Source organism: Callionymus lyra, chromosome 1 (genome assembly GCF_982586985.1).
Source record: "Callionymus lyra chromosome 1, fCalLyr1.hap1.1, whole genome shotgun sequence".
In the NCBI taxonomy this organism is placed as follows: Eukaryota; Metazoa; Chordata; class Actinopteri; order Syngnathiformes; family Callionymidae; genus Callionymus; species Callionymus lyra.
Window position 1 is genome coordinate 9,283,635 of NC_141818.1, and position 27,707 is coordinate 9,311,341.

Genomic DNA, 27,707 nt, shown 5'->3' on the forward strand with positions numbered 1-27,707 from the left:
TATTTGTTCTGTGACATATATTTGAGACTTGACATCAATAAAGTCTGTTGCTGTCAGAAAAAAATCAATATGGACGATTATAAATCAATACATATTTAACAACTTTTGGGGGGTTCATTTGTAGTCAATGTTTATGTTTTTCTAATTATTTTCTGTACTTCTGTTTTTCGTGCTCGTTCTTTTCACGCTGTTTTTAGGAATCATATTTTGTGCTGAATCATCAAGATCATGTTATATAAATATTTGATTTATCCATTTTTATTTTAACAAATCACCATACATTGTAAATATTACTAAGGATTTGGGTGCAGAAAATAAGAGTCGTCGCCGGCTTCTAAGTATCTCGATAGTTCAGGAAAAAATATTCCACAGAAAACTGGAAAAATGTACAAATCCCTGGACCTGAAATACTTGATACTTCATAATTCTTCATAATTCATAAGATACATTCAAGAATTTGATCAAAAAATCCGGTAAAATGATAATCCGACATATTTATAATCTTGAAAAATGTCCTTTGAAAAAACTAACCCGAAAACTTTCTTTTTATAAATTATTGCCGTGGACTTCTGTAATTTTTTGACTAGTACAAGGTCTGCAGGCTTTTTTAAGAGCCATTATATAAGGTTCATCGCCATGGAAACTCACTTAAAAACACAAAATGTCTACAGAATTAAAATGTGTTTAATTTCGATTAAATTTAAACGCTATGTTTTAAATAGTAACAAAGAGTTCCAGAATTAAAGCTTAACTTAAACTATAATGTATTTGAAATATGTTAACATATATTGTTAATTTCATAAAGAGAATTGGATCCAAAAGAAAATATTTCGAGTAATAATTCGAGTTTTGAATATTGAATCCAGGTCTTAAATGAAGCTCTGTAAAGTTTAACAATCACGTCATATACACTTTTATTATAACGTCATCATATCTTCAATTTTTAGATCAATAAATAATTTGGTTTATAACTAAAATATATAACTAACATAACTTAAATATCGATAAAAAATATTTTTTCGCCTCAATGTTGAGAAAATAAAAAGGTAATATGTTTAAAATACATGTAGTTGCAAACTCTTGACGTTAGTGGTCGCTGTAGTTTAACCGTGTCCCTGAAACCTCTTTTTTTCCTCCCGCTCACTGGTTTCCATGACAACCAGTAATGACAACAAACGCGACTCGTCGCTCCAGCACCGAAGTCAAGTGATTCTTCTTCTTCTCTTTCTCTTGACTTTAATCGCGTCAAAACATCGACTTTATTCTCACATTTCAATCGCTTTCATCTCACCAGTGGTTCCAGGAACCGAGAGTTTTCTTCACAAACTCTTCCAGAGAAAGTGTCGCAGGTGGAGATGAGGAGAGTCGCGACCCCCCCTGGACCACCTGGATCGAGGTGATACAAGAACCATGAGAGTTCTAGTCGTGGAATAAAAGGTGTAAAGTAGGGGGGCGTCATGGGTGAGGTCTGCGTGCGTGTGGCGGTGCGCGTGCGTCCTCTGCTGCCCAAGGAGGTCCTGCGGAACCACCAGGTGTGCGCGCGGGTGGTCCCGGGCTCCAGCCAGGTCCTGATCGGCACCGACCGGATCTTCGACTGCGACCACGCGTTCGGACCCGGAGCCAGCCAGAGGGAGGTGTACGAGTCGTGCGTGAGGCCCCTGGTGGAGGCCCTGGTGGAGGGCTTCAACGCCACCGTGTTCTGCTACGGACAGACCGGGTCTGGGAAGACCTTCACGCTGGGAGGAGGGAAGCTCGGTGAGTGCTGCGTTCACGGGACCACCATGAGAAGAAGTTGACTGTAGAATAATGATCGATTAATAAGATTTAATTTGATTAAAATATTGAATTAAATAACTTATATATATATATTGAATGGTTGAAATAGTTTTGATTAAATAAATGAAAGATCATTTTTATATTGAAAGGTTGAATTTTTTTTTGTTTTTAATAATTAAAAAGGTAATAGTTGAAGAATATTTTTCTATTTTCGTTTTTTTGTATTACACCAACATTTTATATTGTATATAAAAGGCTACGAAAGAAACTTTTGAATTTAGGAAATACTTTTTTTGATCGATGTCGAACTGATACACATTTTATTCTGGATTTATTTTTTATGAACAATTATTAGTTTAACTCTTAATATAACTTTCTAAAGTTAGGGCTTTCCTTCAATTATTTTCTCTCAGATCTAGTGTGTATATATATATATATATATATATATATATATAAAATTAATTTGCAGTTTAGGATATTTAGGTGGGATAAATACACATGAAATTTAGAATTAAAACATACAACTTAATCCAATAATTATAATTATATAGTATATATTTTTTTAATATATAAAAATACTTACTTACTTACTTTCTCACATGTTTCTTTATAAAGTTCTCCACCGTCCGAAATCTGGACGAACAAGAGGTTACGAGAGCGGAGTCCATTATGACGTAATAATGGCTTCACTCCTCCTCCAGCCAGCTGTAATCGCGGCCTCCATTGTTTATACAAGAAGTCCCTTGGAGGTGGAGACTTCAGGGATTCATGACGTGCGGTGACAAACCTTGTTGTTTAACCAACGACAGCAAAGTGGGTGTGGTTATGGTGAACACGATTTCATAAAAGATCCTAAAGGGTCCACGAGGCACTTGTTACGAGGCTGCACAAAAAGAAAGTATTACGTATAATTTATCTTCTGTTGATTATTAACATCTAAAATTGGTTTTGTTTTGAAAAAAGATGATCATTTATTTAAATTAACATTAGTCTGTTTCTCTTGACACATTAGCTGATTTGTTACAGTCACGTTTACCCCAAAAATAGACACAAAAACTAACCAAGATAAGGAAAAAAAATCATAATTTTTACAGTTTTTATCTGAAGGTCGACGCTATGAATTTTTCAATGACTTTTTCATTCCTCCTCAGACAAAGAAGAAGGAATCATCGACTGTGTGGCGCAGGATCTGTTTTTGTTGCTGGACAATAAGAAGAACAGCGACGGAGTCTCGTCGACGGTGAGGGTCTCGTACATGGAGGTCTACAGGGAGGAACTGCTGGACCTGCTGGAGCTGAACACCAGTCAGAAGGGACTTCACATCCGAGAGGACGACAGAGGAAACACAGGTGATCAACTCGTGTGTCTCTATGAGTTACTTCACACAAGTATTGTTTAACTTGTTCTAAGACTATTCAAAAACTTGTGTAACCGTTACTCAAAGAAAAACTTCCATGTTAATGTAGAGCACATGTGACAAACTCATGGTCTGGGGGCCAAATCTTGACCGGCAAGTTATTCTATTTGGCCTGGACTTTATATCTTACTTTTTTACATTGCCATTTTATTTTTTACTTTAGTACAATATTGGATCCTTTGTATTTTTAATTAGTCTTATTGGACACTGATATGTGTATTTCTACTTAGAATTGATGCTTAAAATGTATATTTCTCACTGTGAGATCCACAAAATATATTTCAATCTATAGTTCTAAACCTGTGCGTCTTATCTTTTCATCCTGAAACCAATGTAGAAAGTCAAGAACAAATTTACAAACTCAAAACTCTGAAAGAAAATAATAATTTTCTGAAAAGAAAATCTACAAACTCTGGAAATAATTTAAAAACTCAACACATTTTCAAACTCCACAAATATACACACTATGTAACACATTTACAAACTCTCAACAAAATTTACAAAATGAAAAACTCTGAAACAAAATTACAAACTCTTAAACAAAATGACAAACTCTACAACAAATTTACAAACTGAAACAAAATTACAAACTCTGAAACACATTTACAAACTCTGAAACACATTTACAAAATGACAAACTCTAAAACAAATTTACAAACTCTGAAACAAAATTACAAACTCTGAAACAAAATTACAAACTCTGAAACAAAATTACAAACTCTGAAACAAAATTACAAACTCTGAAACAAAATTACAAACTCTGAAACAAAATTACAAACTCTGAAACAAAATTACAAACTCTGAAACAAAATTACAAACTCTGAAACAAAATTACAAACTCTGAAACAAAATTACAAACTCTGAAACAAAATTACAAACTCTGAAACAAAATTACAAACTCTGAAACAAAATTACAAACTCTGAAACAAAATTACAAACTCTGAAACAAAATTACAAACTCTGAAACAAAATTACAAACTCTGAAACAAAATTACAAACTCTGAAACAAAATTACAAACTCTGAAACAAAATTACAAACTCTGAAACAAAATTACAAACTCTGAAACAAAATTACAAACTCTGAAACAAAATTACAAACTCTGAAACAAAATTACAAACTCTGAAACAAAATTACAAACACTGAAACAAATGTACAAACTTTGAATCACATTTACAAACTCTGAACAAAATTTACAAAATGAAAAACTGTGAAACTTAATTACAAACTCTGAAACAAATTTACAGAATTACAAACTCTGAAATGTTTTTACAAAATTACAAACTCTAAAACAAATTTACAAAATTGCAAATTCTGAAACTCACCTACAAACTCTGAAACAAAATTACCAACACTAGAACTAATTTACAAACTCTGAAAAACATTTTCAAACTCAAATTTACAAACTCTGAAACAAAATAACAATTTCCTAAAACTAATGTACACATTTCTAAGCAGATTTACAAACTCTGAAAAAATTGACAAACTCTTTGTATATATATTTTCACCTCTGGACCACCGTACTTGAGACATAATTACTAAGAAGATTTCAAACTCAGTAGAACAACATTTGCCTTATGTATGAAAATGGATCACTTCGTTGATATTCCGCCTTCTCTCTAGTGTAGATTATTGTTCATGTTGCCATGGTGACCTATTAAGATGCCAGTGTTTAAGATAAGATAAGGAAGATAGATGATTCATATCAACAATTATACAGAGATTTCCAATAACAGTGAAAATGAATCAAATTTAAGTGACAAACATAGAGATCATTAAGATGAAATTTCTAAGAGTAAAAACTTTGGCCAAAACACTTTGGCCCCTTGAGTAACTGGATCATGGAGGTGGTTTTGTTGCCCCCGTCCTTCTCTTGCTGAACATCTCTGTTGTCTCAGTGGTGAAAGGAGCCAAGGAGACCATGGTCACCTCGGCGGAGGACCTTCTGTCGGTTCTGGGAACAGGCAACGCCCTTCGTCACACGGGCAGCACCGGCATGAACGAGCAGTCCAGCCGCTCGCACGCCATCCTCACGCTCTTCGTCACCCAGCAGGAGTCGCGCTCGGTCCTCTTCTCCAAGATCTACCTGGTGGACCTGGCCGGGTTGGAGCGGGCGGGCAAGACGGGCAACACCGGCACCCGCTTCAAGGAGTCGGTCAACATCAACAGTGGGCTGCTGGCACTGGGCAACGTCATCCTGGCCCTCTCGGAAAATGGCCGAAATCGCGCCGGCGGCCATTTGAGCGGCGCCTACATCCCGTACCGGGACGCCAAGATCACCCGTCTGCTCCGGGACTCCCTGGGAGGCACCGCTCACACGTTGATGGTGGCCTGTGTCAGCCCCTCCGACCAAAGCCTACACGAGACCCTCAACGTCCTGCAGTTCGCCTCCAAGGCCCGCCACATCAGGAACCGGCCGAGGGCCACCACGGGGCCAGCCGAGTACAAGCCGTGCGTGACGCCCTGGGACGCCGGCGAAGCTCCGCCCGAGGAGCGAGAACATAAAGCGAAGACGCCGAGTGTCATCCTGAAAGATGAAGACCACCGGACGGAAAAAGCCGAGAGCGTGGACGAGGGGGACGAACAAGAAATCCAGCTGAGGCAGGAACTCCAGAAGTGTGAGGTAAGAAAGTGTCATTATAGTGTAATAAACCATAATGTATGGAGTAAATCAGTGACATATTGTCTGAATTTAACATCTCAAATGTTTCAACTTTTTTTTTCTGTTGAAATATAAAAAAAAAAGCAGTTTAATTCAATAGTTTCTAAATTGAAAGATTGAATTTTATTAAATATATACAGTATATATATATATAATTATATATTGAATTCAATAAGTTATATATATATATATTAAAAGGTTGAATTAGTTTTGATTAAATAAATTAATTCAATCATTTTTATATTGAAAGGTTGATATTTGTTTTTAATAATTAAAAGTTAACCCTTATAATAATTGAAGAAGATTTTTGCAATTTAATTTCTATTTTAAATTTTTCTATTATACCAACAATTTTATATTGTTTATAAAAGGCTACGAATAAGAATCTTTTGAATTTAGGAAATACTTTTTTTGAATTATTGGAATGAGAATATAAAACTCAATTTTAAATATATATATTTACGTTGGTAGTTTTACAACGTTTAACATTTTTAATTTTAAATGAAAAAGGTTACAAAAAATAATTTAAAATATTGAATTTAGAAAGACTGAGGATGTTTAAAAAAATTGAAACATTTTTTATTATATTTTTCAAAATAATAATCAATATACAAATTATAAATATATATTAATTAATTTAAAAAGAACATCCACCATACAATTTAGAAATAAATGAATTCACTTGTTTAGAAAAGTAAAACAATGCTCAAAACATTAAAAAAAAGAAAAAGAAAAAGTTCCAATATTTAAAATGTTAAATTCCCTTTGAAATCATTTAAGACTCTTAGTAACTCTTGATACATCCGTGAGGTGAGAAAAGGAAGTAGAGCAAAATAAAAGCATCTGGTTTTCAAATTAAACGAGCTTCAGAAACCATCTTCTCGCTGTACTTAAGTCAACAGGTTATTTGGCAGCCATCTGGTCAAGGTTTGAGACACTGTTAAATGTCTGATTTAAAAAAACGATATTGTGAAAACTCTTCGATCACTAGTAAAAGTAATATCGAATAACACCGCCCCCTACTGGCCAACTACTATAACACAATGGTGGGCCTCACAGGGAGAGTTTCTCTCAGAAACAAATGACTTGAAAGAAGTTGTTTGAATCACAGGACGTCGAATCGTTGAAGCAGAGTGAAGCTGAATCCTGTCACGGAGGGAAAGAGGTCGACTCACGTCCCCAGGAATGTGAAGCTCACCTTCAAGCTCTGGACCAAGAGAAGGAGCGAACGCGTCTACAGGTGAGATCAACGCTCCATAGATCGACCCATGAAAGGTTATCTGATGTCTTCTGATGCTGGTTCAGACCAAACAGCTGCTGGATCATCAGATGCTCATCGATCAGCTGCGTCAGGAGATCTGCAACCTGAGGAAAGTCACACCTGGAAGGAAGACCTTCCCAGACAGGAGACCCTCCAGCGCCCCTCTGAGCAGGCAGGACTTCAGGAGCAAACCGGACCGTCAGGTGGGTCCTGGACCAGGTGTCGGCGTCAGAGTCTTCACGGTGTGATGCGTTGTTGTGCACAGATCCACTCCAGTCCTCCCGTCTGCTCGCTGGAGAGACTGACGGCCGCCTACAAGATGAGAGGTCAGCTCCTGCTGGCCGAGCTGGAGATGACCACCGAGGTCCGCCTGCCCGAGCTGCACAGGGAGATCAGGAAGGACGACCAGGACGGGGCTGGAAAAAAGCGGTTAAGGTAAGAAACATGAATTTTAAAAATAAGTTTCTTGTTCACGCTTAAAGTCTGTCAAACTCAAGGCCAAAAACTACCGGATGGTTAGTTCAGTTACATGACTATAAAGGATTTAAAATAAGATGAGAGGCTTTTAAACATACGACATAGACTTACGATAATAATAATAATGTTAAAGTAGATAAAAGCTATTAGAATATATAAAGAATGAAAACAATCAAACTCATTCCTGCTTTTGGTAAATTTTTAACTTCAATATAAAGATGATGGTCCTAGTTTAGCAACATTTTCACAATGAATTTAAAAGGCTATGAACGAAGAAATATTGAATTTGCAGGAAATAAATAATTTTGAGTTATTTGATTATATATTATATATCTATATCTAATATATATAACTCTTTTTTGTACAAATTGCATTAATTAATTAAAAATGTTCAATTATTTAAATTAATCACAAATTTAAGGTTTCAATAAACACAATTAAATTCATATATATTTATAAAGAAAAGAAATTCAACATTTCAATTTTTTAATTCAATTTTTATAAAATGCCTAAAAAAAACACCAGTTTTGACATTTGAAAAGTTAAATTCAACTATTCAATGTTCTGAAGTCACTGATACACTTTCATAGTTATCTATTATTTATTTAATCTTAAATAAGCTTAAGTATAAGCTTGATTTATATATTTATATTTGACAAAAAGGTAGATTGTTGACACGTCATTTTAACACGTCCTCAGGCCGTCTCTGAACTCAACGTGGACCGTCCGTCCCAAGAAATCCACCCAAGACCAGATCTGCGGGACAGAAATATCCACTTTATTCATCCAACAAAACCAACAGAACTCAGGTGAGCGTGAAAACATCGACAGTCACCAACGGTTTGGAAATAGTGAATAAAAATAAATCTATAACTGCAACATTGCGATCTTTATTTAAGATTCCAAAGAAGCCGTTCTGAGAAGAAAATCCCAAAAAGTCAGCGTTCTTCAGCGAAGCATCCACGAGCTGTCCGTCAACATGAGGATGAAGGAAGAGCTCATCACAGAGCTGGATAAAACCGGTCTGTGTTGTTGTTTATTATCATCACCTCTGGCTCTGATGTCACCGTGACGATCAATCTCGTCCGTCATTCTCGCCGCAGACAAGGAAACCAGAGCCGTGAGCCGACACGGCAGAGACAGCGGCGACGGCAGCGACGCTGATGTTCTGGCGAGGCTGTCGGTTCAGAGCCGGCAGACGCGCTCCGAGCTTCACCTGAACCTGCAGCAGATGAGGCTGAAGAGAGCCGAGCTGTCCAACCAGCTGAGGCGAGAGCAGGACGCTCGGAACAACGGAGAGAGGTTTCACTGCGAGGAGGTCGGTAGATGAACCGTTATCGGACTTTACAGCTTTTCTTTGGTCATCAAAACATCAAAAATGTCTTTTTTCTGCGACCTTTTTATTCACACCATCAACAACTGTTTTGTGAAACAGCAACAACTGTTTCGTGAAACCTCATCAGCTGTATCATGAATAATCAAAATTTGTATCATGAATCCTCATCAGTTGTATCATGAAGCATCATCGGCTGTTTCATGAAACCTCATCACTTGTATCATGAAACCTCATCAGTTGTATCATGAAACCCCATCAGTTGTATCATGAAACCCCATCAGTTGTATCATGAAACCTCATCAGCTGTATCATGAAACATCATTAGTTGTATCATGAAACCTCATCAGCTGTTTCATGAAACATCATTACGTGTATCATGAAACCCCATCAGTTGTATCATGAAACCCCATCAGTTGTATCATGAAACCTCATCAGCTGTATCATGAAACATCATTAGTTGTATCATGAAACCTCATCAGTTGTATCATGAAACCTCATCAGTTGTATCATGAAACCTCATCAGCTGTATCATGAAATATCATCAGCTTTATCATGAAATATCATCAGCTTTATCATGAAATATCATCAGCTTTATCATGAAATATCATCAGCTGTATCATGAAACCTCATCAGTTGTATCATGAAACCTCATCAGCTGTATCATGAAATATCATCAGCCGTATCATGAAACCTCATCAGCCGTATCATGAAACCTCATCAGTTGTATCATGATACCTCATCAGTTGTATCATGATACCTCATCAGCTGTATCATGAAACATCATCAGATGTATCATGAAACCTCTTCAGTTGTATCATGAAACCTCATCAGCTGTATCATGAAACATTATCAGTTGTATCATGAAACCTCAGCAACTGTATCATGAAACTCACCTTTTGAGTAGCTTAGATTGAACTCTATCAAAACCTTCACTATGGCTCCGAATATACCTGGAAACTTTTCCGTCATCTGATGCCATTGGTCTCACAACGTTGCCGCTGACCTCTGACACGCATCCAAAGCTCTTGTAGTAAAAGCTCAAATAACCTTTTTTATCTTTAATAAATCTAACCTGAGAAGAAAGTTAGACAAGATCATGGATGTTGATCAAATGTTTGCAGGGACAGAGCTCAGGCTCCATCATCTGCAAGAGCAACCCACGGGACGAGACAGAGAAGGTAACGTAGAATAAAAATAGACTTTTCTTTTATTCATCTTGTTTATTGTTTCTTTTCCTTCTCAGACCTGCGACACTCGCTGGCTGGAGGAGGCGGAGGAAGAGTTCCTGCAGAGGAGAGCCAAGCTGGAGGACTGGGAGGAGGACCTGAGGATGAGGGCGGAGCTCCTGCTGGAGAGAGAGCAGTGTCTGGAGGAGAAGAACAAGCTGGAGGTGAAGAAGCTGCGTTCTAGCCAGGTGTGTACCTCCCTCGTCTGGACCACGTTATCCATCCGTTTATGGATGACGTCGACACGTTGACAGCAGAACCTGTTCGCAGGCCTTGAACCAGGACCTCCTGCATGTGTCGGTGCGACTGGAGTCCCTGGAGGAGGAGCTGCAGAGCCGGACGGACCGACGAGCCCGAGGACTCACCGTGGAGGATCTGGAGGAGGAGAAGGACTCGCTGCAGCAACGCAGAGACTCTCTGGACGCACAGTTGAAGGACCAGAAAGTGCTGACGGCGGAGGTCAGCGTTAGTTATGCAGCCAACTGTTGGTTTTTAGGAGTTCAAAAGTTTTTTTTTCATCACTTTTAAATCCTGAATTGGAAATTGTTTGCTTAATGCAATAAGAAAAACGTTATAATGATTGTAATCCCAATCCCCATTCTTGTTTTGATTTAATAATATTATATTTAATTATAGTAATATAAACATGTGTCTTAAAGGAGTCATGGCACAGATAGATAGTGGTTAAATTATGATCAAGATAATAATTATAATTGTAATTAAAATAAAATAAAAAGTTGCTGTAATAATTGTCAGTAAATAAATGAAAAATACAAGGTTAATAAAATAGATATTTTCTGATAAAATAACACTTACAGATAATAAATACATTTTTTTTTTTATTTACTAGTCAATTTTAAATATGGTTTATATAGTAAATATGTATGTAAAGAAAGAGTAACATGGTAAATTATATATTTATTTAAATATACAGTTTGCAATGTAATTACACATTTGTTTTAATATACCATTTACATTTATTATGATGTACAGTTTACATGGTAAATAATATATTTATTTAAAATAATATAGGCTACATTGTAAATAATATATTTGTTTAAATATACAGTCTAAATGGTAAATAATAATATTATTGTAATAAACAGTTTTAAATGTAATTAACACATTATTAATATATACCGATTACATAAATAATATATTTATTTAAATATACAGTTAACATTGTAAATAACACCTTTATTATGATTATTATTATCAAAACATTTATAATTATTATTAAATACAATAGTTATTGTTTATTATATTTATCAGTTTTTATGGTAAAAACAAGATTGTTTAAATAAACAGTTTACATAGTAAATAACACATTAATAAAATATACAGTTTGTATTGTAAATAACACATTTCTTTAAAGATAAGAGTTTACATTGTGAATAACACATTTTCTTAAAGACACAATTGAGATTGTAAATCATGTTTGTTTCGGTTCTTGAAGGAGGAACAGTCCAGACTCCAGCTGGAAGAAGCCATCGAAGCGCTCGATGCCGCTCTGGAGTTTAAAAACCGCTCCATCCAGGACAAGCAGAGGAACCTGTCCATCTCGGACTCGTCCGTGAGTCCATCCCAGAGCAGCGATCCTCCTCAGAACATCATCGTGAAGCTGAAGGAGTTGTCTCACCCGGAGGTGTCGGAGCTGCTGGTCAAATACTTCAACAAGGTGAGATCGTGTGTCGCTCGAAGATGCCTCGGTGGTTATTCTCATCTTCCTTCTCAGGTGGTCTGTCTCCGGGAGGTGGAGCGTCGTCTGCTGGTTCAGTGTGAGGAGCTGGAGCTCCACAGGAAGGAGCAGGAGGTGATGCTGAAGGAGAAGGAGGCGGCCATGCAGTGTCTGGCCCTGGACACGGATCGTCGTCTGACCCAGCAGCTGAGGGAGCATCAGAACAGCATCCAGCTGCTGCTGCAGGGCCTCAAAGGTGAGCAGATGTTTGGATCTTCATCTTCCTGGAGCTTCTTTAAACATTTTGCTCTCCACGTGTGATGGCAGAAGGAAGTCTGGGAAACAACGGCGACCAAGAGAGAATCCAGCATCTGGAGAAGGAGCTTTTTTTCTACAAGAGTCATTATCGGAAGCTGGTGAGGAAGTCCCGGGACCTTCCCGGTACTAGTCAGCCACACCCGGACAACCTCCCGACACAGACCCAGCAGGCTCAGACGCACCGGCGGGTGGATGGCGGTGACGACCCTCAGGCCAAAACGAAGGCCCCCCACGACAAGAAGAAGAGCCACGACCCCGAGAGACGGCAGGACCCCGAGAGACGGCAGGACCCCGAGAGACGCCAGGACCCCGAGAGACGGCAGGACCCCGAGAGACGCCAGTCTCCGTACACTTCCTCTCTGGTCAAGAGTCAGAACAAAGCCAAACACCTGCTGCTCGCCCCGTCCCAGGAGAAGAAACCAGGGACGTCCTCGCTCATCGGGGACAACATGGAGATGACCACGGCTCGTATACGACGCAGGCAACTGAGGCAGATTTCGCCTACTGAGGTGCAGCAGAAGGCGGCCGCCGCCAGGGGGCGCCACCCTGAGTTCGAAAGCAGCACTGAGTCCCTCTCTCTTATAGACTCCATTGAGGTTCAGACCAACAATGACAGCGTGTGAAGAGACAATCATAACATCAACACATTCATACTTAATACTGACTACTTCCGGTCTTTAAATAGACACTTCTGGTCGACAATCATACACATGTATTGTTTGTGGTTTTAACTGTAGTTTATATGCAATTGTTGGCACTTTTCACTCAATTTTCTTCTCCAATTTCTGCCAAATTCTGTTTTCGCAAACAACTCTTAGAAATGCATTCTTCTAATGGAAAGAGGAGAACAAAGTACTTTTTGGTTTCTCCTCATATGTCTTTCTGTTGTGGGGGTGCCTTGTAAATTATGCATTAGGATAGAAAATCTTCAAAAATGTGCCTTAATTTAATTTCTGTCTTGGACTGTTTCATTCCATCACTGCACTTGAAATTTTTTCTTGCCGCTTGATAGAAATGAAAAGATTTCTTTATTTATTACTTTTATAATCATCTATTTAATCTTGTACATACATGTGTGTTTTTTTTTTTTACTTGTGTTTGAATTATTAATTAAACACGATATTCGCAACAAAAAACTAAATAATTTCGGCGTGTCTATGATTCTTGACTTGTGTTTGAAAAAGTTTGACCCCGACGTGATTTGAACACGCAACCTTCTGATCTGGAGTCAGACGCGCTACCGTTGCGCCACGAAGTCCTATGTCGAAAACGTCCATGACGTCAGTCAGATGAAAGTGTCTATGAAGGAAGTTGAATGAAGTATAAACACATTTATAAATACATACAAAAAATGTATAGATAAATGTGAGGATAAATATCAAAATAAATAAATGAGTTCCGTTTAATTTGTAATTTGAAGAACGGTACTATTTCTATGTATATATATATATATACATTTATTCATTTATACATTTTGACTTTTATTTATGTATGTATTTATACATTTTGTCTTTTATTTATGTATGTATTTATACGTTTTGTCTTTTATATATATATGTATGTATACGTTTTGTCTTTTATTTATTTATGTATTTATACATTTTCTCTTTTATATATATATGTATGTATACGTTTTGTCTTTTATTTATATATATGTATTTATACGTTTTGTCTTTTATTTATATATATGTATTTATACGTTTTGTCTTTTATTTATGTATGTAGTTATACGTTTTGTCTTTTATTTATATATGTATTTATACGTTTTATCTTTTATGTATGTATTTATACATTTTGTCTTTTATTTATGTATGTATTTATACGTTTTCTCTTTTATTTATTTATGTATTTATACATGTTGTCTTTAATTTTATATATGTATTTATACGTTTTGTAAGGTAAGGTAAGGTAAGGTAAGGTAAAACTTTATTATTATTTTATTTATTTTTGTAAGTAAGTAAGTAAGTAATTTGTATTTATATAGCGCTTATGTATGTATTAAGCTAAGGTTAGGTTCTCTTTCAACTTTATTGATCCCTCAGGAGGTCTCCTTCGGGAAAAATCACCACAGCAAATACAGCAATTTTTCATAAAAAGTATCAAAATAAAAAAAGAACAAAGAGAAATAAAGAGAAAGAACAAGATGATACAATCTAAGTCTAAAGATAAAGTAAGTAATTAAGTAAGTAAGTAATATATATTTATATAGCGCTTTTCGAGACCAGGGTCACAAAGCGCTTTAACAATCAAAACAATACTCAAAACAGTACATACTTCAAAGATCAAGACAACACCGAGAACAACACAGGAGTTCGAGAAATTCAAGGAAAAGCCTGAACAAATAGAAACGTCTTAAGATGTTTCTTAAAGGAGTCAGTAGATCCATCAAGCGCAAAGAGAGAGGAAGATCGTTCCAAAGCTTAGGAGCAACAGCCTGAAAAGATTTCTCTCCTCTGGTCCTGAGCCGTGTGCGTGGAACCATAAGTAGATTCTGATCCACAGACCTCAGAGCCCGAGCTGGGGTGTAAGGCTGGATCAGATCAGTGATGTAAGGAGGAGCCTGACCATGAATAGCTCTGAAAGTAAGAACCAGAATTTTAAAGTTGATCCTGAAAGAAACTGGAAGCCAGTGAAGAGTTTTAAGGACCGGAGAAATGTGAGTTCTTCTACTAGAGCGGGTCAGAATTCTCGCTGCAGAGTTCTGAATCAACTGCAGGCGAGACAAATCCTTCTTGTTAAGACATGAAAACAAACTGTTACAATAGTCCAGACGAGAAGAAACAAACGCATGGATTACAAGCTCCAGATCATGTTGTGACAGCATTTTCCTAAGTTTAGAGATTTTTCGCAGTTGAAGGAAACAGTTTCTGGTCAGTTTTCTACAGTGTTGAACAAGAGACATGTCTTTATCAAATACAACACCCAGGTTTCTCAGGCTCAGTTTGACAGACTGACCTAAGTCACCCAAGTACTGACTCAACCCTGGAATCGTATCATCAGGAGCAATCACCAGAGTTTCAGTTTTGTCCACATTAAGCTGTAAAGTGTTTTCACTATAAAGAACATTTCGTAAAGATTATACATTTCGTTGACAGTATGAAAATTAAAAAGGAGTCACTGAATAAAAAATAAAAAAAACATATTTAAGGTAGAAACTACCTTTTTTATTTGCTAAAAAAAAAAAAGTTTGACCCCGACGTGATTTGAACACGCAACCTTCTGATCTGGAGTCAGACGCGCTACCGTTGCGCCACGAAGTCTGCTCGATCTCACCATATTACGTCATATAAACACCAACATACTTAAGACGTACATTATTACAGGATCTTTTTTTGCGTAAGTGTTTATCATTCGATCTGATTATATATTTTAAAAGTTCATATCAAGATAATCTGATCAGATTCCTCATAAAATAATAAAAAATAATTCGTATTTACATTGGTGGTTTTTTGAAAGTATAATTCCAAAGGCTAATGTTTTAATAATATTATTAGAAAAACCGTTTATCTTTAAGGGGTTAATAAAAAGCGTGACACCAAAAAGGTAAAAATTTGGGCGACGCGATTTTTTCTTTTTGTCCGCGCGTGGCTTCCGTCCGCAGACTCCAGTAGCTGGTACCTCACAGAAGTACTTCACCTCCTCAAGCTGCTGCTGTTGTGTGTAGAAAAAATACACTCGCAAGTTTCCAGAAGACATTAAAATCGTAAGTGCATTAATGTCTGCCAACGACGACACCGTTTGACTCTTTTAAAAACTTGCCTCAACGCTCACAGACCTTAGCTTTGTACAGTTAGCTAGCTTAGCTCCGGCTGCTAGCAAACATGCTATTTCTGTCCACATTTTGTTTTGTTTTTTAGAAACCTTCTGTTTATTGACGTGTTAACTCGTGAGATGATGAAGAGAACCTATCACGAAATGGCGTCCACTCGATTCTTACCGATCTTTTATTTCACTTTTGTTTCCTCTCCCAGTGACTCCTGAGAAAACATGGCATCCTCGGCGATGATCACCGTCCCCACCACCGCCTCTCGCTTCGCCCTCCTGCAGGTCGACTCCGACTCGGACTCCGACAACTCGGACACGGCCAAGACCGCCACCAAGAACGGCAGGGACTCGTCCGGCAAGCCTCGGCCGGGGAAAGCCGGGGCCAAAGTGGCCCCTGGGAGCGACAAGAAGAAGGACAAGAAGAAGAAGAAAAAGGAGCAGCAACAGAGTGAAGCAAACGAGGTCAGTTTCTAAATAACGTTTTTTTTTTGTTAGGTTAATGATCTGATCATATCTGTCCCCATTGTTTTGTGTGAAACCAAGACGGAAGAAAGTAATAACATTTATTCAGTTGAAAGAAATGATTTAACGTATTAATGAATAACAGATTCACGTGAGAGTCTGTTTACAAGCAACACGTTGAAAACTTTAGTCTTTGATGGAACCATTTGACTCTGTATTGTAAACAAAACATCAAAGAGTCCATCTGGGTGCAGCTGTTTTTGGAAGTCGTGATATTTCTCTACATCATGTTTTGTTTTTTAATAATTGTACTAATTCACATTTTTTAAACGCAAGTAATCATGTCTCCGTATTAACAAACTTTTTTTAGATTATGATCAACTATTTCTCAGTAATATTGAAATTTTTATTTGTTCAGGCTTTTCCTTTATTTTCTGGAACTCCTGTTGTGTTCTCAGTTCTATCTTGACCTTTAAAGTATATATTTTATTGAATGTTGTTTTGATTGTTTAAGCGCTTTGTGACCCTGGTCTTGAAAAGAACTATATAAATAAAAATTACTTACTTTTTTTTATTTCTACGTTTTGTCTTTTATTTATGTATGTATTTCTACGTTTTGTCTTTTATTTATGTATGTATTTATACGTTTTGTCTTTTATTTATGTATATATTTATACGTTTTCTCTTTTATTTATTCATGTATTTATACATGTTGTCTTTTATTTTATATATGTATTTATACGTTTTGTAAGTAAGTAAATTGTATTTATATAGCGCTTATGTACAGTATGTATTTAGGCTATACTATATAAATAAAAATTACTTACTTGCTTACTAAACGTTCCCTTAGATTTTCTAAATTTAAATTAAAATTTAATGGACAATTTTCTTTTCTTTTTCACGTTGATATAATCGACATAGTCAACCATACAATGGTTTGCAATGTTCTTGTACACAACATTACGTGTGTTCAGGTGCTACTTTTGTTGTCCACATTAAGGTCAAAATAGAAAACATTTAATAAAAATTAATTCATGTATTGTTCTGTAGAAGTGTGTGCAGACGGTCTGTATGTATAATTGTGCAAAAGCATGGGATGGCAGGATCTAGCAGACAACAAGGGGTCATAAGCTTTTTTCAACTTTCCATTTCTGTTTCTTCTATGATATTTGTTTGTTATTCTTAATGGCATAGATCTCCCAAAATTCAAAATTTCACTTATTTGCTCTCATGTTGATTAAGGGTTGGGATTATTTTCAGAGTAATCTGTTCCTTTTTTAGAGTTATAGACAAAAATGTATGTTCATTTTAATGTAGCGACTGGAGCTCAGTCGTCTTTGTCCAAATAAACACATTTAAAAACATCCAAATACCTCCAAAGCACTCGTCTGTAACGTCCATCTTGTATTGAAGCCCGAGAGTAGGAAATGAGTGAAGTTTAAAATTTGGGTAGACTATTATTTTAACATGAGTGTTGTTTGGAAATATTAACTCTAATCATACACACCTTTTATTCAGCTCCGCAATCTCGCCTTCAAAAAGATTCCACAGAAGTCCAGCGCGCCTCCTCCATGCGTGTCCCTGTCAGGGATCGCAAACGTTCTCCTCAGTAGTTCACCGGGGAATCCCACCATGCCTGCTGAAGGCTGGCAGCAATGGAAGCAGAGGGATGAGCAGGTAAAGGAACTTTTAAAACAACTCTGCATGGTTTTGAGTGAAGATTCTGATGGGATCACAACAGAGTAATCTGTTCCTTTTTAGTTATAGACGAAAATGTGTGTTCATTTTAATGTAGTCACCGGAGCACAAGGACAGATTAACAGTCATTCTGATTTCTCTCTGACACAGATGACCTCAGAGCTGTATGAAGCTGACCTGGAAAAGGCTCTCATATTAAGCAAATTGGAATTTGAAAAGCAGAAACAAACACATACACAGGTGCAGGCTGTTTTTTGTTTTTTTTCATCCCTTGTTCTTCCACCTTCCTCTGATTGAGTTAGAAATGCTTTATGTTACGACACCTGTTGCTATTAATAACACAACGAGACCGTCCACTGATCCGCTACCGTCATACTTGTTGTCGACGTTGTTTGTGTGATAAATTAAAACGTTCTGTCAGACGTGTGAACAATTATTTTGTTCCTGAGCAGAACAACACAAACACAACCTCGCCCAAATCTCGAGGAAAAGAAGGGGGAGGAAAAAAGGAGAAAAAGAAGAACCAGCAAGCAAAAGAAAAAAAGACAGTTTCCCTGCAGGATTTCCAGTCTGACGGTTAGGAAAACTTTTTTTTTTTTTATATTTACATGCACCGTGTTAGTATAAAAGTTTTGTTTGTGTCATACTTCCTTAATAATGTCTGTTTTCCTTTTTGTTTTCTTCTTCAGAACAGTCCAACAGAAAATCAGAGAAGGTGAGATCGATTTTTACCCTTTATATATATGTGTAAAAAATAGAGTAAACAAGTTACATTTTTGGCATAAATAGGCACCTGCGACTACACACCGCCAGGGGGGAGTGTTTCTTCTTTTAATAAATCTCAATGCAAATAATGAAATTTGTTCCGCAAAATACAAACGTATGAAAAATCTTCCTAGTTATCGCTAATAGGAAAAATATAAACATTAAACTGACGACCTGAATATTTTTTTTACCATATTAAAATGGTCTTGTGATGTTAAATGGTCGGTACTTAAGGTTCTTTACTTTTTAGATGACTCCGACTTTTACCGTTCTTTACCTCTTATTGTTACTCTTGTTACTCGTACTCGGCTACAAGTTTCTATACACATCATGTTATTTTCATTTTAAACTCAACATGTCTCTTATTGTTTTGGTCCGCAGGACAGCAGGTCAGGTATCCCCGGTCCGGGATCAGGGCCGGAGGAGCGGTTCTTCAACAAACTGGAGGATGACGTGACCAAAATCGTTCAGCGGGAGAAGAGACTGGATCAGTATTCCGGGAACCAAGGACAGGAAACCGCCGCGAGCTCAGAACCTGAACTGGTGCGAGGACGTTAAACAAGTCTTTATCGTTGCAAAACCCAGGACTCACCATGTGGTCTTCTTTTGTCAGGACCCTCGCGCAGAACAACTTAAATATGAGCTGGAGAAGAAAGACCAGGAGATGGATAAACTGAAGAACACCATCTCACAGTGGGAGGTCAGAACACTTTTGTTTTTACTTTGGCTACATGAATAAGATTAAACAAAATGACTGAATATGACAGAATAATAAAGGAAGATTAAATGAGCTACATTTACGATTGAAAATATTATTTCTGGCTCCACCCAGTGTTAATTACATTTTTACTGCACTGTCATGGAATCGGTTGCGACATTCTGCGTGTGCATTTATATTAATATAGATTTATATCTTCCTGGTCACATTAAAAGTCTGTCAGTACTTCATTTAAAAACTGAAGCCTCAAAATTAAAATGATGTCAAACATGACGTAGTGCGGCTTTAATCAACGATTTTTTTAAAACGTGTATTCATGCGAATCTTTCACTTCTGTTTGCAGATCAAATACAAAGAAGTGAAATTAAGAAATTCTCAGCTGCTTAAAATGCTGCAACAGGGAGAAAGTGAGTAGAGTTCACACGGATAGTGTGTTTTTTTTATTCTTTCTCTGCTTTAACTTCCTGTTTGGCCTCCAGTGAAGGACAAAGCAGAGATTCTGCTGCAGGTGGAGGAACTTCTTCACATCAAAGAGGAGCTGTCGTCACAGGTGAGTGGGTTTTTTCTGACTCATCAATTCACTGCATTTTCTTTTCACTCAATCGTTTGTATTTCTCTGGCTGTGTGTGTGTGTGTGTGTGTACAGGTGTCATTACTGCATGCTGCCCTTGAACAAGAACGGTCCAAGGTCAAAGGTCTCCAGTCAGATCAGCCCAAACATCAGGTACGTTTTCATCATTTCACTTGAGTGGATTTACCATCTGGATCCATGAGTCGTGTGAAGAATCGTGTCTCTCTCTGTGGTGCCACCAGGAGCACTATCCCCCCCTGCTGTCCAGTTGAGCTCATTGCGATCGACGATATTTTAAATGCTAGAAAACGTATCGAATCATGTAGATAAGAGAACCGTCGGGCGTTAAGTAAAAAAAAATCACACGGGTGTAAAAGGGTGGCGCCCCCTTGAGTGCTTTTCTGTCATTAACACCCCTGCGTTTGTTTGGGTCACCAGGGAAACAAGAAAGGGAAGAAAGGATCCGAGTCGGAGCTTTGACACTGACGACAGGAAGGTTCCTCCCCAGCAAGATCAAACCACCCGACGAACAAATGAAGAAAATTCAAATCAGATTTTTTTTTTTTTTTTAAACTCTTGACCTCGTGTTGGCGTCTCTTGCATGTCCTTCCAAACTCCTGAGGTTTTTTCGTTTTTTTTTCTTCATTTTTTTGAAGCTTTTAAATTCAAGTATTTGAATTGAAACTGCCGGACTTTTCTCAGAGAGGAAGTCTGCATCTCCAGTACTGTTCATCGCTGCTGTGTGCCTGATCCGTTTCTGTGCCGTCAAAACGGAAACATTGTACAAAAAAAACCTTATCTTTTCTCCTCAATATTGAATAAAAATTTTCAGGGGAACATGTTTCAAGTATTGCTTCTAAACACCCCGATTTGTATAGAGCTTATATACATTTTCATGCCTTTTTATCACTGTAACAACACAACAGAAGGTAGCTCCTGGTTTGTTCTTGACGAGAGGGAGTTCTCTCTATAAACTGAAAGAACCTCATTCACAATCGGACGCCAAGTCATGCATCTTTAATTCGTTTTATCTCGAGTCGGAGCTGAGCTTTTTGCACCAGGGGTCTTGTCTTCTGCAACAAGAGCGGATTCACACCATCGGGCAACAGACCGGAACATCAACTCATTCTTCCGCCAGACGTTTGTCTTTAATAAATGATCAGATCAGATGGTCCACCGCGTTCCGAGGAGTTTATGGAACATCTTGTACAGGAAACACTTTTATTTGGCCACAGTTTCCGTTTGAAAAATTAAGAAAAAAAATACATACACATTAATTATCTTTAATGTGGTTGTAAATGCTAATAATAATGTTAGCAATTTTCTTAATTATGCAATAAACCCAAATTTGTTAAACATTTTGAAAAGTTTGGACAAGAAATTACCACTTTCTTGGTCATTATCTTGGAAGTGGACACTAGAGGGCAGTAAAACCACATTTTTTAGAAGGTTATGGTTCTCATTTGTCAATGAGACACCAAACAAAATGATTCAATAACATTTTAACATGAAATTAACAAAAATACATCAACACAAGTGCATCCCATCCATTTAATTTCAAGGGGGAAAAGTGTCTTCTCCGACCAAATGATGTGTAGTTTCGGGAAGAGTCACAAAATAGAACTGTCTATAAACATGTCAATCTCATCATTTCATTATAACAGTACATGGGTTAAACTTTTGTGTCGTATCTGAGGGTTTTTTACCTCATGATTTTCATGATTCAGGTCACAGCCGGTCATTAAAGACCCTATCTGTAGTTCTTAAAAATGGCCTTTGGCTCCACCTTGTGCCGAAAGAGTGTAACTGTATATAATGTCAGAATGTTCCTTGTTGGGGAGCATGACGAGAACCACTGCTCTAGGAAGACGTGACACTCTTGAGGTGACTCTCTACTTCTATAACCATCTCGCCGAAGCTCCTGCCGACATCTAACCTCAACACGTTCTCCTCCTCCTCCAGTGGCGGCTCTAAGATCTCAAACTGAGAAGTCAGCATGTCCGCCTTCATGTAATGTCCACACCGGGTCGAAACCCTCTGATGGATCATCTGGAAGTCACCATGAAGATGGATGAAGAAGACACCTGGAGGCGAGCGAGGGTCCTGGTCCGGAGGAGGGGAAGAGGACAAAGCGGTCGGACCATAGATCAAGATGTTCCTGTAGAGGCGCCTCAGGGCCGAGCAGGTGAGAAGAGCGTCGCAGCCGAGGCTTCTTTCTCTGTGAAAAGACACGATTTTTAAGACTCTGGCACGAACACGAGCGAGGCCCCATGAATCAGATGAAGTCTTTTGATGTAGTAAAATGTTGTCACGCTTGTCACCTCCCTGTGTGATCATCCTTGAAGTCTTTTTTCAACTCCACACTCTCACAGCCCGGATGTCAAAACCCATCAGTTTGAAAGACTCTTTTCCACGCTTTCATTTTAAAATCCAAAAGTACTCTCCTCGTAAACAAGTCATCCGACCCTTAGTGGAGACTCAAGACCTGGAAAAACTCAGAGATTTCTCCATGTTTACGAGCTCGCCAACAGTTCTGTCGCAGGTACTGTTTTTTTTTAGCTAGTGCCCGAGTCATTGGAGAAGATTAGAGGAGACATACTTTTAACTCTGGTAAAGAGTGTTAAAGTTACCACTGCCATCTTTTACTTAAACAAACCATGATTGTAAATCAAAACATTAAATAAACATGGCAATATAGACTAAAAACAAAAGTTAAATTGGGCTCCATTATCTTATATTATACAGAAAAAAAAATGCTCAAATCGAATCGCTTTCCTCTCCAAGTTATCAGGCTTGGCATCTTGATCATGGGATATATTATATATATATTATACTTGTATTTGTGTTTTACAACAGTTCCTGGTTTCTTTTCAGATTTGGAAGTGTGGTTTGTAGGCAGCTAATGTTGCAGAGTGGCCGGCCTGCTTTCCATTACTTGGAATCTAAAAGGTTGTCAAGTTTGAAATGAAATGAATACTGTTTAACAACTTCGTATGAGCAAAGAAAAAAACACACCTTTCAATGACTTCATGTAGTTTTAGCAGCCAAGGAATTCTGTCCTGGAAAGAAAAAATCAGATCCATAATCACAAGAAAAAGACATACACAATTAAAATTAGTACGACAAAAAAAAAGAAGAACATTTTAACGTTTTATTTGGATACGTTGTTCTACAAGAAGCAAGATATATTAGTTTATGTTGACTTAATATTAATGTATATAATGTTTATGTGTGATTAATTATATGCATAACTATATCTACTTAAATGCTGCATATTGTAGGTGTTTAAGATGAATAAGACAAATAAGCAGTGACGGGCCGTCAGGGCCAGCAAGGCCTTCTCTGCTGGTCTAAACATAATCAGAAAATACATTTTTTATTCAATTAAATTTTTTTATTCATAAATATGTATTAAATTGTCCCTCGTATTTTTTTCTCTTCATTTCATTTCTTTCCTCTTGCTTGCGCAAGTTGCACACTGCTTCCTGGATTGTACGTTCATGTGAGAGCTTCATCCAATCATATTTGAGCAGCCGGTCATGTGGCCTTCAGTCGTTTCAGAAATGGCCCTTTTCCATTGAAATCAATGGCAGTGTTGTGTTAACCAATTAGATTCGAATTGGCGACACAGCGTCAGCGCTTTGCAGAGCGTGTGTGTCGTGGCCATGGAAACCACAAAGACTGTAGTGGGAGTGATTTTTTGATATAATGCACTGATCTTGTGTTCATTTGATGATGATCTAAGTAAGAAAGTAATTTTTATTTATATAGCGCTTTTCCAGACCAGGGTCACAAAGCGCTTAAACAATCAAAACAATATTCAATAAAGTATATACTTTAAAGGTCAAGATAAAACTGATAACACAACAAACGTCTTATTGACCTATAACGGTACACGGTCAGATCCCTGTGGTGTATAAAGAACCTTAAAGTAGTTTTTGAGAGGTGGATTCATTCAAGCGTTAAATTGTATTTTTTAGAAAGTGATTCGTCTTCATGAAACATGTCGTGCCTTTGATGTTTACATAGAACACAAGTAAACAAAACACTGTGCAGCTAATGCTACTGAAGAAAAATATAAAACCTGCCAAAGATAAAAATATTAAATACGTTTTCTTCTTTTTTTAAACACATAAATATCAGCAGTTTTTATGGTAAATTAAAAAAGGAACAATCGTACACTTCACACTATGCGCTGTATAGCATTTTTTTGACACAAAAAATCCACATAATTGAACGAAAGCTTTCCTGCCAAACCTTCCTTTCATCAGCTTCCAGCTACACAGAGCCATGTCAGTTCAGCTGATCATATTTTGGCAGAGGAGATCCCTGCGTGAAGCTTCCGTGTCGACAAACGCTCGTATGTTAGCACAAAAGCAGCCAATATTGGGAAACACAGCCAGACATTTTTTTGGAGTCAGTTTGCTTTGATAGTTGGAAGAGCCACTGAAGAGAGAGTGAATTAGACTGAAGAGAAACAGGCGTCTCTGGGGAAATTCACTTGTGTTTGTTATGGATCTCAGTGTTCTCCTTTGAAAGCTTTAACTATATTTTGAGGATATATCATCACGACACGTACCTGGTCCGTCAGCTGAACACCACGCGCCATCTTGTCGATGTTCTCCTGCGGGTGGAAGTCGTCCCCTTCGTGCAGACGCCATCCCAGCTGATGACCAGACATTATGATCAGAACCACAGAAGATATAGATGTGTGTTGTTGATTAAATGTACCTTTTCAGACAGATGTGCACCAAGAGAACTCCTGTAATAAAAAATAAAAAAACCATCTTAATGACAGTTGCATTTAAACATTTAAACAACAAATTAAACAATCATTTAATGCACTGGACTGTATCTTCTACCTGCCGGCAAATTAAGGCTCATAAAACATGCTGGCTGCAGATCTACCTTCTCAGGCCCCTCCACCTGCTCTCTCAAGACCCTACTTTACACAAAGCTACCTTGTCTTTCAGGCCCCTAGCTCTCCTCCCTTAGGCCCCTCTCCCTGAAGACCCCCATCTCTCATCTCAGGCCCCTACATATACACACATACTATACATATATATATATATATATATATATATATATATAATCTTTTTAAATAACTAAAAAGAAATACATGACACCCACTACTAAACCATAACTGTTTTATGCCATTTCCACGTGTTAAATAATGATATTAATAATAATAACATGCATGCATGAAGAAAAAATGTATACTATAGGTTAAAAAAATTAAAATAATTTGAATACTCAAATATAGCAAACAAGAGGAAGCCATTTATTTATTTGATTATTACATTAATACATATATATTCATAAGAAATGGAAAATAAATAAATTTACAATACGATTAAAACAGATGTTTATGCAAATTTAAATTTTCAATTAAAGTTAATAGTTTCATTGCTACTTAAAAAAGGCAAATACGTACTTGCCGCATCCCGAGACCCCCATGATGACGTAGATCATGTTGACGTCACGTGACGTTCTTCATGTCGCGTTGGAACAAAACAAGTTGTTTTTAAAAAAAAATGCATTTCGTTAAATATCGGAACATTTTCTCTGAATTTAAACAAAAATAATATTATAAAAGTATGTCATGGTTTGTCTTACCTCACTTCTCACCTGCTCGAAACCACGAGGAGTTTTTATCAGATCCTTGTAATAAATAACTTGGAATTTGTACAGGGTGTGACGTCACGCACGTCATATTCGCACGTCATTTGTATTCCGAATGATTTTCTTCCCGCACAAACACCTGCAGTAGTAGATTCTATCACAGAGTCCAGCTCAGTTTACGCAGGTTTTTAAAGATTAAACTCCGTGTTTGAAACACTTGTGTGTCTCTACAGACGTCCTTCTCCTTGGTTTCTGGGGTTTTGCAAAGAACAGAAAAGCACATTACCGCCCCCAAGTGGTCTGGAGTGTTAATCGTATCTAATTTCCCCCTTTATTTTTATCATTATGTACAAAAATAGACTATGGTAAATTATAAACTTTAGACATAAATAACCTATTTTCTATTCGCTTTAATAATGTTATTGTCCTAAGATAGTGCAGTATGAAATCATAACATTTCTCACTGGAATTTCTTGTTTAAATATTTTTCAAATGTTTTTTCATCTTCCTAAATTAATAATTCACGTTTTTCTATATTCTACTTATTTAAGACATTTATTTCGTGTTCTTTTGTTTTCAACATTTTCACAATTACCAAATCTGAGCTTTTAAAAAAATTATTTCATCTTGTATATAATTATTTTTAAGTATATATATTCTATATTTAAAATACAAAAGTACTTTTTCTTAATATTTGTAATGTTAAATGTTTTTTAGGGGCAACAAATACACACAAAAATTACAAAAGCGCAGGAAAAAAGTCCTAAAAAAACAAACCCTATTAAAAATATTAAGAGACTAAGGATAAATAATACAATAATAAAATTGTTAATTTCTACACGAACTTTGACCCTGACAAGTCTCACATAAATACAGTCAAAGGGCCTAAATTTGCCCACGTCTGGTATAGATGGTAAACATTTGAATCATGGAATCAATACAATTTTGAGTTAATGTGTTTGGTCCTGGTTCTATGGTACTACATTACCATTTCTTTTTTTATTTTATTTTCATTTTCCTTATTGCACAAACGTACAAAAATAAATCAACGACACGAGTAATCTACAGATTTAACCTGTTATGAGCTGGTGAATATATATATATATATATATTATATCTTGCATTTTCTACGTATTTCTTTCATGTTTTGTGCTGCTTTATCAGTTACAATTAGTATTGATATGCTGAAAATGACGTCACAAAACTGACTCGTCCACCAAAGAAATAGTGACAAGAAGGGTAAATGCGTTGATTGTTTTTTTTTGGTTAATAAGGTAAAAAAAACACACACAAAAAAACATAACATTCGTAATCCAGTCAAATAATAACGTCAATGCAAACGTGTGCTGACGCGACGTGACGTCATCGTATTTATATGGTGACAGCACTAGAATGAAAACGTAAATGTTGTGTTTCATTGATTCCACGCGTGTTGGAATGAAGAATGCGTGTGTATTGAAACAACAAAAAAAAAAATCTGGCGCACGCTCGACCGAGATCGAATGCGCGTGCGTGCGTGCGCGTGAACCGAGGCAGGAGTCAGCTCTCCTCCTCCTCCTGGTTCTCCATCCATTCTCCACTTCCTCCTCCATCCACGCGCTGCCTCTCAAGGGCGTCCTGCTGTGAGTGACGGGTCTCCTGCGTGTGTCCATGTGTGCGTGTGTGTCCGTGCGTGTGCGCGCGTGTGTGTCCGTGGATCATGAGGAGCTGAGAAGACCTACAGAACCGACACAAGGATGAAAATGCTCCGGTTTCGCAGCCCCAGCATCCGCTCCCTGGACCAGGAGCTCGTGTGTACGATCCGGTTACTGGACGACTCTGAGATCTGCTGCAGCATCCAGGTCAGTGTCCGACTCGTCTGGACGGGTTCCTCTCGCTGGTGAAACCCTCTCCAGTGGCTCGTGAGATCCAGGGCATGTTTGGATCAACACCAGGCCATGTTTGATGCGGTGGCACA

General features: G+C 37.4%; 4 protein-coding genes and 2 non-coding genes across 8 annotated transcripts in view; 3 read left to right on the plus strand and 3 right to left on the minus strand.

Moving 5' to 3' along the window:
- Positions 1-1,283: 1,283 nt before the first annotated feature.
- Positions 1,284-13,271, plus strand: LOC148087866 (kinesin-like protein KIF27). The gene is made up of 15 exons (XM_087798559.1): positions 1,284-1,755; positions 2,928-3,125; positions 5,090-5,814; positions 6,965-7,093; positions 7,159-7,317; positions 7,380-7,549; positions 8,291-8,400; positions 8,491-8,613; positions 8,695-8,909; positions 10,049-10,105; positions 10,171-10,341; positions 10,424-10,612; positions 11,610-11,831; positions 11,889-12,087; positions 12,159-13,271. Exons 1-15 carry the CDS (start codon positions 1,458-1,460, stop codon positions 12,770-12,772), a joined length of 3,579 nt encoding a protein of 1,192 aa, XP_087654685.1. The 5' UTR covers positions 1,284-1,457; the 3' UTR covers positions 12,773-13,271.
- A 64-nt stretch (positions 13,272-13,335) lies between these two features.
- On the minus strand, positions 13,336-13,407 carry trnaw-cca (transfer RNA tryptophan (anticodon CCA)). Its single transcript has one exon. It is a non-coding gene; the product is annotated as a tRNA-Trp (tRNA).
- A 1,930-nt stretch (positions 13,408-15,337) lies between these two features.
- trnaw-cca (transfer RNA tryptophan (anticodon CCA)) lies at positions 15,338-15,409 on the minus strand. Its single transcript has one exon. It is a non-coding gene; the product is annotated as a tRNA-Trp (tRNA).
- A 332-nt stretch (positions 15,410-15,741) lies between these two features.
- On the plus strand, positions 15,742-20,947 carry gkap1 (G kinase anchoring protein 1). 2 transcript variants are annotated; one of them, XM_087798665.1, is made up of 12 exons: positions 15,742-15,852; positions 16,121-16,376; positions 17,895-18,053; positions 18,225-18,314; positions 18,527-18,650; positions 18,764-18,789; positions 19,221-19,382; positions 19,453-19,539; positions 19,901-19,964; positions 20,037-20,107; positions 20,204-20,281; positions 20,567-20,945. In XM_087798665.1, exons 2-12 carry the CDS (start codon positions 16,137-16,139, stop codon positions 20,606-20,608), a joined length of 1,143 nt encoding a protein of 380 aa, XP_087654791.1. In that variant the 5' UTR covers positions 15,742-15,852; positions 16,121-16,136; the 3' UTR covers positions 20,609-20,945. The 2 variants fall into 2 exon arrangements, with proteins under 2 accessions (XP_087654791.1, XP_087654843.1); XM_087798717.1 differs by lacking the exon at positions 18,225-18,314 and having other exon boundaries at positions 20,567-20,947.
- Positions 20,948-21,264: 317 nt separating this feature from the next.
- Positions 21,265-25,980, minus strand: LOC148087870 (gluconokinase-like). Its single transcript, XM_087798839.1, has 6 exons — positions 25,745-25,980; positions 25,563-25,619; positions 24,860-24,890; positions 24,708-24,794; positions 23,144-23,187; positions 21,265-22,346 (listed from the first exon to the last, which is right to left on the minus strand). Exons 2-6 carry the CDS (start codon positions 25,598-25,600, stop codon positions 21,989-21,991), a joined length of 558 nt encoding a protein of 185 aa, XP_087654965.1. The 5' UTR covers positions 25,601-25,619; positions 25,745-25,980; the 3' UTR covers positions 21,265-21,988.
- A 1,300-nt stretch (positions 25,981-27,280) lies between these two features.
- Positions 27,281-27,707, plus strand: part of frmd3 (FERM domain containing 3) — a 45,348-nt gene continuing 44,921 nt past the window's right edge. The window contains exon 1 of one of the 2 annotated variants that reach the window (XM_087792007.1): positions 27,281-27,591. In XM_087792007.1, the coding sequence (XP_087648133.1) occupies positions 27,487-27,591 (105 nt within the window). In that variant the 5' untranslated portion in view covers positions 27,281-27,486. The remainder of the gene's footprint in view (positions 27,592-27,707) is intronic. The other variant, XM_087791997.1, reaches the window with a different exon arrangement.